The following is a 10,442-nucleotide window of genomic DNA, read 5'->3' on the forward strand; positions in this document are numbered from 1 at the left end:
AGTGATTGCAAAGACCATGGCCTGTATCAGGCACACCTTAGTCTCCAGAGAGACACCGTTGCTCTTCAGTACCCTGGAGAGGTCCCTAACAGCAGACTTTCCCATTGTAATACGTTTTTTGATTTCCTGGCTGCTGGTGCCAAGAGTGTTGACCGTGGAGCTGAGAGGTGAAATTATATTACCTTAAAATTAAGAACAGCTCTTTATCAAAAGATTAAAATCTTGTGAATAGCATTAGAACATTGTTCCAATTAAATAAGTTAAATGACAAGTAAAGGTAATCTAGGATGTGCTGTTTTCCATTAGGTGTCACTCAGACTCACGTGACAGAGCAGTACTGTCATGGGAGAGGGATGGGCACTGTCCTCCCCTGTGGTTAACTGCCTCTGAAAACCCGTGAAGGGTCAGGTATGGGTCGGTTCTGACTTGATAGTACACAACAACAATGACAATCAACAACCTTTATGGAAGTAAATCTCCACGTCTTTCTTCTCTGCCGAGCCACTGGGAAGGTTCAAACCACCAACCTTTCAGAATTTGAGAGAAGAGTTGGGGATGGGGATGGGGTTGGGAAGGACTTGAAGGAGGTTGGAGAGGGCTTCCATGGGTCTACTGATGCTCTCTTATTCTCTAAGTGCAAGTCACATGGGTATGCTAACTTAAGAGAAAATTTATTGAGTCATATATTTATGATTTGTGTGCTTTTTGCTAATGTATCTTATGCTCCAAGAAAGTTTACATAAGAATGTCAAACCCTTTCTTTGATAAATTATTTTTAAATACTTTTAAATAACAGCTAGAAATTTTTCTAAATACACGATTTAAGAAGACAGAGTTTATTGGTTCAAACTATTTTTAAATAATCTGTAGAAATTTTCTAAATGCATATTTTGAAAAAATATAGAGTATGAGTAAATAGCTCTGGGCTAGAACCTAGCCATCTGTAGCTATGAAACTCCATACATGAATTTGATGCATAGGCTAGACTGAAATATTAGGTCATTAGCAGAAAGGGTGTTGTTTTGTTTCATCATTATGATATTTCATTCCAAAAAAATCCTTGCCAAAAAACATGTAGCACAAAAAATCATGAAGCACAAACAACTTCAAATTGTAATTATCTACATGAAATAAAATGGCACAGTACCCACTTCCACCCACTCTCCACGCCTCAGGTTTGGCTATTCCCCATTCAGAAAGCATCTACAGATCATTAAAAGCTTTCATTAATTTCATCCATATGTACTTAGCTGAAATCATGCCATTCTAACTCCATTTTTTACCACAGTTGAAGAATATTTATTTATCATATTACTTAAAATATGTTTTTATAATACTACACATTTTAGTTAGAGCAAGATAATTATTAATCCAAATGAAAGGAAAATGAGGGGTTTTTTAAGACTAACACTTACCTTGGAGACAGCAACTGACAGATCTTAATATTCTGGGGAAATGTATGCCTTGTGAATAATTATAATCTAAAATCATTTGGAATCATACCTATATTGCCTATCTCTGCTTCAGAATGCCTCTACATAGAAAGAAACAAAGGAGAGATAGTGGTCTACTGTGTTAAGCAGACCACATATCACCCCCTAATCTACTTCCTGAGGTCTTTAAAGAGCTTTCAGCACAAAATTTTTGTGGACTGAAAAATAAAAACCCCCTTTACTAAGCTACCATTGCACATCAACAGGCAGTGGTTCAGAGGTTTTCAACAAATATATGTTAGATCCATATTTTAAAGAGTGAGAATTTTTTTAAAGTTTTTATTATTACTGTGTGTGTGTGTGTGTGTGTGTGTGTGTGTGTGTGTGTGTGTGTGTACCGTCAAATCGGATCTGACAGGTACAGGAGGAGATTGTCCCTCCTTCTCCAGCAGAGCATCTGGTGGATTTGAACTGCTCACCTCTGGGATTGCAGTGCAGCTTCGTGCCACTAGGCCACCAGAGCTCACGAAGAGGGAGGATTTTAATTAGCCACTTCAATCTGCATCATTCAGATAGAGGAAAAATATCCCAGTTGAACTGATTGTTTGGTATCACATAGACAAGGTGGGTTTTTCCAATTCCTTAGGGTTCATCCATTTTCAGAATTGACAGCCCTAAATGAAGACAATGCAACACACAATGACTCTTTTTCAAAAGACTTTCTTACCTGGATCTTTTTCAGGTGTATTTGCAAAATTTTCCAGCATGAAGGCAAAAAAGTTGGATAGCTGAACAAAATAAAAATGCATTAATCAATGAGTGTACCACCAACTATTGCTGTAGCAAATGCTAGGTATTCTGTCCTATTCCCCTTCACCAGTCTCACTTGCTCCTCTCCTAGCTGCCGTCTGTGCCTTGGTTTGCCTATCTACCCCCTCTCCTCTGGAGAGTTGTCCTGGTCATATGGGACCCATCTCACTCAGAGATGCATGGAATGGTAGTATCCCCTTCCCAGTTGGGTTGGCTGCCTATGGACAATGACTGAAGTAACAACATCACAGTCTAACCCTCTCTTTACCCCCTAACCTCTGAGTAGAACAAATTCTACTCCTCCCAGTGGATGAGGAGGCAGTAACACTTGTCTAGATATATATGTGGCCAGCTTGTGCCCTGTTCTTGCCTCATTCCCCATATAGCTTTCTCAAAAGAACATTTTATCAAAAAATTACTTTCAGCTATTGAAATTAGCAAACAGGAACAAGACATGCAAAACTATTCAAAGGGGAAGGAAAGACGGGGTACAGAGGAGGGGAGAGGAAATCACTAGGGCAGATATGGAGGACTGCAGGAAATAGGCAAAGAGCAAGAAGCACTTGATGAGACAGGATGATAAAAGGCATAGATCAACAGCAGTTAATTCTATAAAACACATAAGAATTACTGTATAAAGCAAAACATACATGAATGAAACACCATATATTCAAATTATTATATAAAACATAATGTACATGAATGGAGGAGGGGGGAATAAAGCACAAATGTGAAGAAGAAGGAAAAAAATCCCTGATCACTTGCACCAGCATCTCTGTCTCAGACTTCACATTTAGAAAGCCTACTTTAAGACATTTTTATGTTCATTATGACCTCCTCTTTCTAGTGGTGAGATTCTGAGTTAAGAGATATACTCTTAAATGTCAAATACATTTGGGGAATAAAGGAAAAGGATATGGTAAAGATGGAAAACACTCACCTTGCATCCTTCTAATCATAACCTAGATGCTGTCTCTGTGCCTATCAATGATCTGCAAAGTCCTGCATGTACACAGCACATAATGCAGTCTAATCTCTTCTAGAAGTCCTACATCCCTGAAAGAGGAGTGCAACTGTGAAATCTGCAAGCAATTCAGGGAGTTGACAGGAGAAAAACTTTCCAAAAGAATATCAAAATGTAAAGTTTTAAAGTTGTTGATGAGTTAAGTGTCACTGTTGTTGTGTATTGTCAAGTCAGGACCAGCTCATAGCTGACCATCCAGTGGGTTTTCAGAGACAGTAAATTGCACAGCTGTTGACTGCCCATCTTTTTTCCACAAAGCAGCTGGTGTGTTCTAGCCACATGCCTTTTATATAAGAGTGCAATTCCTTACCACTAGGCCAGCAGAGCTCCCTAGAAACCACAAAAAGATACTAGTCTGCACTCAATTGTCAATGTTACCTCTCTTCTAATCTGTCCCTACTTGTCATGTTTCCAGAACCAAATCCTATTCTGTCCTGCACCATCCCCATGATGGACTGGGGATTAGAAATGTGCTTACAGGGCTGCCACTGGCTGATTTCTAGAAGTAGGACTCCACCCATTTCTTCTTGGTCAGCCTTACATGAATTGGTGAGGAATTATATCCAGACCTTGCACAGGGAAGGTAAAAATCTATCACTGAGTCAACAATGTTCCCACTATCCACTACCATTAAGTCAATTCTGTCTTATAGCTACCCTCCACAAGATTTATGCATTTGTAAACCTTTATGGGAGATTACCCAAGGAGCGCCTGGTGGATTCAAACCGCTGACCTTCCAGTTAGCAGCCTAATATATTACTCAGTTCTCCACCAGAGCTCCTTATATACCTATCAGGATGATTACAGCAATAATTTTTTTAAAAGACAGATAATAATAAAACGAATACTGGTGTCCTAGTGGCAAGAAGCTGCACTGGCAGGGTTGTGGAGAAATTAGAATCCTAATGCATACAGTCTCTTTGGAAAACAGTTTGGCCATTTCTAAAAAATGTTAAAGAAAGAATTAATACATGATCTAGCAATCCTATTCCTAGGTATATATCCAAGAAAACCAAAAACCTTTATTTGTACAAAAACCTACACACAAATGCTCATAGAAGCATTATGCATAAAAGTAAAAATAAAAAGAAAACCATTTAAATGGTTCATCAACAAAATAAAATACAGTGGAGTACTACTCGGGCAAAAAGAGAGTGAAGTAAGGATACAAATCACAACACAGATGAACCTTGAAAAATATTATGGTTAGTGAAAAAAGCTAGACAAAAGGTCACATACTGGATCACCTCATTTCTATGAAATGTCCATAAAATGTAAATCCATATATAGATAGAGCAGATTAATGATTGCTTAAGGCTAATAAAGTACAGGGCTAATGAATACAGGTATTTGAGAGTAGTGAAAATGTTCTAAAATTGATTGTGGTGGCAGTTGCAAAACTACGAAGAGACTAAAATGACTAACTTGTGCAATGGATTGCATGATATATCCATTATACCTCTGTAAACTATAAAAGAGGAGTCAGTAGAAAATTATGTCCTAATTCCGGAATATATGTGTAAAAATGATTTTAATTCAGAGACTTACTCTGCTTTTATATCTGTCACAGACAGTAACACTACAGACCATCAGTTCATAAGCTGAGCAAAGAGACCACAAGATTGAGTCATAACATACTATTTTCACAGCTGCCAAGAACAAATCCAGCAATTTCTTTCTTTTTGAAATTTTGTTAACTTCAAAAATGTTATAAACGGGCTTTTTGAAAAATAAAAACAATGTGTAATGAAAACAAAAGTTTCTATTAATGTCTATATCCACTCACAAACTCCATTCCCATCCTCCCAAATAATTAATTTGCTGTGTTTCTTTCTCTAGACTTTTGCTTTGTTTTTCTTTCATATAAAATTCTGCATGATGTTCTATCAACTGAGGCTTGGGGTCTTTTTAATTTTTATTTTATTATTTTGTGTGTGTCTACCTTCAAATCGGATCTGGCTGATACAGCGGAGATTGTTCCTCTTTCTCCAGCAGAGCATCTGGTGGATTTGAACTGTGTGCTTCTGGGATTGCAGTGCAGCTTCTTGCCACTATCGGGTTTGTGTTTTCATTTATAATTTTAATGTAAACCTTTCCAAGACTTTTTTTATTGTTGAAAATTACTGTTTTAAAATGTTAATCAGCATTAAAGTTAGATTTATGTATTCTTTCCAGAAGCTTTTACAAAGCCTTCTTCACCTAGCTACATTTTCTTCTAAAAATTTCATAGGTTTGTTCCAAAGACATTCTTTCATTTTCAAATAAAGTTAACAACTTTACTTCCTTTGACAGTACAGATAGAAAATAGGGAATACCATTTTAATTCATTAACTAGCTATTTACCAGCCTCTCTAAAAATGAGGACTTCAGAACTGAGAAATATCATTCTCTCCTCACTCCATAATAAAGCCTTTGACCAAAATTCCTCTGTTTAAAAGAAATTAAAATTTTCATTCTTTTAGTAACAATGGGTAAAGGTAGGTGAGGCTAGGGTAAATTGAAGCATTTTTTTAAAAAATATATTGGTTTGCATACAAAATTTGTATATTTTGTTTCATTCATGTACCATATATTTCACACATTCTTTCATTCACATTGTGTTTCATATAATCATTCCCATACATTGTATTTTATAAAATGAATCACCATTGATCTATGCCTACTATTATCCTATCTTTTCAGGACCCCATGAGGTCTTCCCAATTCCTTCACCTCCTCCCTTTTTTCACCAAACTCTGCCATCCCAGTGATAAGGAAAAAGATAATGATTTCATAAGGACAAATACTGCATAAGACCATTATTGAAAAAACAGTAATATTATCATAATAACTAGTAAGATGTGTATAAAAGGGAAGGATTTTTACCATAAGAAGAGACAAGTTGGAAAAACAGACCTGCATTTGACCTTGCTCATCAGCATATTCAAGAGACCGGAAGATGGTAAGGGCATAACGTTGTCTGGTCTTCAAACGAGCACTGTAAGCTCGGTACCAATTCTGGATGACCATTGCAGCTCTGATAACTGTCAACAGAGAATACAACAGTCAGGGAGAAACAGTTTTTATAGGGAGTTCTGTTGGCCTAGTGGCAAGAAGCTGTGCTGCAATCCCAAAGGCATGCAGTTCGAATCCACCAGTTGTTCCAAAGGAGAAGGAACCTGCTGGAGGGTCAGCTATGGGTTGATTCCGACTTGATAGCACACAACAGTGGCATTAATGCATACTGTGTCAGCCTGCTAACTGAAAGGTTAACAGTTCAAATCCACCATCCACTTGGTAAGAGAAAGACAGACACTCTCTTCTCATAACAATTAACAGCTTTGGAAATTTGATGGGGGCCATGAGTCAGAATTAACTCAACAGCAGTGAGCTTGGCTTTTGCATTGGTTATTCAATTACAGGGAAAGTAGGTGCTTCTCTTAGTCTCCTGTCTAGTGGTGTTATAGTAGAGATACCACAAGTGAGTGATTTAACAAATAAAAATTATTCCCATATGGTTTAAGAGGCTATAAGTAAGAACTCTGTCAGTTCTGGAAAAAGGTTCTTGTTTTATTCAGCTTCTGTAGGCCCAGGCTTACTTGGATATATCCATGTCTTAACCTTTCCTGTGTCAAAGAAATTCACAACACAAAGGCCTTGTTCCAAAGGACATGCTCCACTCCTGCTCTTCTTTCTTAGGGGTTGCTGAAGTCCCCGCTCTACTCTTTTACTGTCTCCTTTTATCTCTCATGAGACAAAAGGTGCTAAAAAAAATCACACCCCGGGGAAACTCCACTTTCATCAGATCAGAACTGTGACTTAAATAAGGAAAATGCACATATATCCCAATATTTTTATATTGATCACAACTAATCACATTTCAGAATCACATGTGAAAGAACTATATTACATAACTTGTAATCTTGTCTCATTAACAGCATAGGATTTACAACACGTGATATAATTACATTATACTGAGAATAATGGTCTAGTCAAATTGATACGTATTACTGGGATATATAATACAATCCATAACATCATTCTATCAGTCTTGTCTAGTTTGAACCAACCCATAGATGACCCTCCATCAGGTTTCCAAGGCTTTATCGGAGGAGACTGCACATCTTTGTCCCAAGGATGCTGGTGAAGTCAAGCCATCAGGAAGGTGATTGCTGCCTTTGGGTGAGCAGCACAACTTCCTGCAGCCTACACCACCAGAGCTCTTCAGAAAAAACTCAGTCCACCAGCATGTCTAGGTTTCAAGAACATGAAAATGGTAAAATTTATCTTTATCATTCTTATCACAAAGTCTCAAATATTCAGAGAAAAATTATGGCACAGTCAATTAAAACATCCAACAACTCACTACCAGAAATGACTCACAACTCCAAGTGAGTTTCCAAGCAAGTAAATCACATGGGAGGAGAATGCCCATCTTTCTCCCTTGCAGCTACAGGTGGATTCAAACCACCACAGAGGCATGACTTTTGGGTTAACAGTGCAAATCCTTATGAGATATGTCACCAGAGCTCCCTGACCTAGACATTAGGAAAACCAGTTTCAGAACTAGACTACCTGAATTTTAATCCTAACTGGGATAACTACTATTTGTGTGAGTTTGGATAAATTATCAAAACTCTCAAAATCTCAGTTTCCTCATCTGTAAATAAGGATGAAAATTGTGCTTATATCTGACACTAATGAAATCTATTTATACCCTGTAGTAGCAATTCCACTCTTTTCAATCAATCACTTGCTATGCATTAAGAAATGGACAATAAATAAGGATGATGGGAGAATTTATGCATTTTAGTTGTATTGTTGGAGAAGAGTACTGAATATCCCATGGACAACCAAGAGAACAAACAGGTATGTCTTGGAGAGGATGAAGCTAGAGTGCTCCTTAGAGGCAAAGATAGTGATGCTTCATCTCTCATTCTTTGGATATGTTGCTAGGAGAGGGTAATCCTTGGAAAGGGACATCATGCTAAGGAAAGGTGGAGGACCAGTGAAAGAGAGGAAGATCTTAATGAGATGGATTGACACAGTGACTGCAGCAATGGGCTCAAGTATACCAGAGATGATGAGGATGGCACAGGATAGCACAGGGTTCACAGGATCCTTATGAGTCATAATAGATTTGATGGAACTGAACAATAAAAACAGAAACATATGTTGGGAGTTCTGATGGCATATTCTGTAGTGAGTTGTGCTGCTAAGACAATCTGAATCTACCAGTTGATCCTCTTCCCATAAAGATATACAGCCTTGGACAGCCAGGGCCTCTATGAATTGGACTAGACATAATGGCAGTGAGTGCTACATACTTCAAAGCAATCTTTACACAGCCCATAAAGAATGTATGTATAGGACATAATTATAACTTTGCATGTAGTAGTAGAAAGTTTAATATTAGTGTAGCCTCAGCAACTATTGTTAGGAATGTGTAACTGTGGTGGGTGCACATTATGGGATTATACATCAACTAGGAGCAAAAGCTTAAAAACACAGTACATGAATTAGAACAAGGAGCCTACTGGTGTAGCATGTAACATGTCGAGCTGCTAACAGCAAGGTTGGTGGTTTAAACCCACCAGCCACTCCTCCAGAGAAAAATGTGCAACCTCCTAGTGTGAAGCCTTGGAAACCCAATGAAGTATCACTGAGTTGGACTCAACTCAAAAGCAGTAGGTGTTAGAACAATTAGAGGGAAAGAGTTATAATCAGAATTAAATATAACACGATAGTACTTCAAATAAATTTAAGATATACATACACAAAACTACATTTCTAGAAAATGTACATACACAAAACCATATTTCTAGAATATATACAAAGAAAATGCAGGAGAATTGGTCAACAACGAATTATTTAAGGAAGTAGCATATGATCTACTTAAGGAAGAAGTTAAAGCTGCACTGAAAGCATTGGCAAAAAATAAAGTCCCAGGAATTGGTGGAATACCAACTGAGGTTTTTCAGGAAACAAATGCAGCCCTATATGTGCTCATAGTCTATTTCAACAAATTTGGGAGACAGCTCCCTGGCCAACTGCGTGAAAGAATTCCCTATACAAAAGAATTCCCTTCACAAAAAAAGATGATCCAACAGAATGTGGAAACTATTGAACAATATCATTAATATCAAATGCAAGTAAAATCTTGATGAAGATTATTTAAAAACAACTGGAACAGTATATCAACAGGGAACTACCAGAAAGTCAAGGTGAATGTAGAAGAGGCCATAGAATGAGGATGTCAGATGACTCTTGACTGAAAGCAGAGAATACCAGAAAGATGTTTACTTGTGTTTTATTGATTGTGCAAAGGAATTTGACAGTGTTAACTATAACAAATTATGGCTAACATTGAGAAGAATGGGAATCTCAAAACACTTAATTGTGCTCATAGACCAAGAAGCAGTTGTACAAACAGAACAAAGGAACACTTCATGGTTTAACATTTGGAAAGGTGTTTATCATGGTTCTTTTTTTCCCCCTTTTCTCCATACTTATTACATCAGTATGCTGAGAAAATAATTTAAAAATATGGACTATGTGAATGTGGTATCAAGATTGCAATAACACCCATCAACAACCTATGTTAGGCAGATAACACAACCTTGCTTGTAGAAAGTGAAGACTTGAAGATGATCAAAGACTTCGTTATAAGCCGTACCTCTAAATTACCTCAAAAGTTTTTCTTAGGACTTCCTTATTCAGTATCCAAAGTTCACATGCGTAGGAAGTAATTAAAATACTATGACTTAAGGCTGCACTGCAATTCAGAAGGTACACAATTCAAATCCACCAGATACTCTGCTGGAGAAGGAGGGGCAATTTCCTCCTGTGCCAGTTGGATCAGATTTGATGGTACACAACAAGAAAAAAAAATATTATGACTTGGGTCAGGCACATCTTTGCCTACTCTTCTCTCTCTCCCTTCTCTGGTAACATCCAAGAATTATTCTATCTGTGCATTAACCTTTTCATAGCTTTTTATAATAGTGGTCTTTACAGGATAATGATCCTTTTATTATTGACTAATAATATCCCTCAGAGTTATGTTCTCTATATTCATCCATGTTATGTAATAGTTTGTGAATTCTTTATCCTTCTTTTTTTTAAATTTAGGTTGTTTATTTTTCATTTCAATGAACATCTATAGAGATTTTGGGATTCCATTCATTCATTGTTGC

General features: G+C 37.2%; 1 protein-coding gene across 1 annotated transcript in view; it reads right to left on the reverse strand.

Moving 5' to 3' along the window:
* PPEF1 (protein phosphatase, EF-hand calcium binding domain 1) overlaps positions 1-10,442 on the reverse strand; it is a 161,786-nt gene that overhangs the window by 113,772 nt on the left and 37,572 nt on the right. Inside the window, exons 2-3 of the mRNA XM_006893827.1 lie at positions 6,163-6,290; positions 2,161-2,221 (exon numbers count right to left, since the gene is read on the reverse strand). Of these exons, the coding sequence (XP_006893889.1) occupies positions 2,161-2,221; positions 6,163-6,290 (189 nt within the window). The remainder of the gene's footprint in view (positions 1-2,160; positions 2,222-6,162; positions 6,291-10,442) is intronic.

This window comes from Elephantulus edwardii, unplaced genomic scaffold (assembly GCF_000299155.1).
Source record: "Elephantulus edwardii isolate Elephantulus edwardi_28Jun2011 unplaced genomic scaffold, EleEdw1.0 scaffold00131, whole genome shotgun sequence".
NCBI classification, from domain to species: Eukaryota; Metazoa; Chordata; class Mammalia; order Macroscelidea; family Macroscelididae; genus Elephantulus; species Elephantulus edwardii.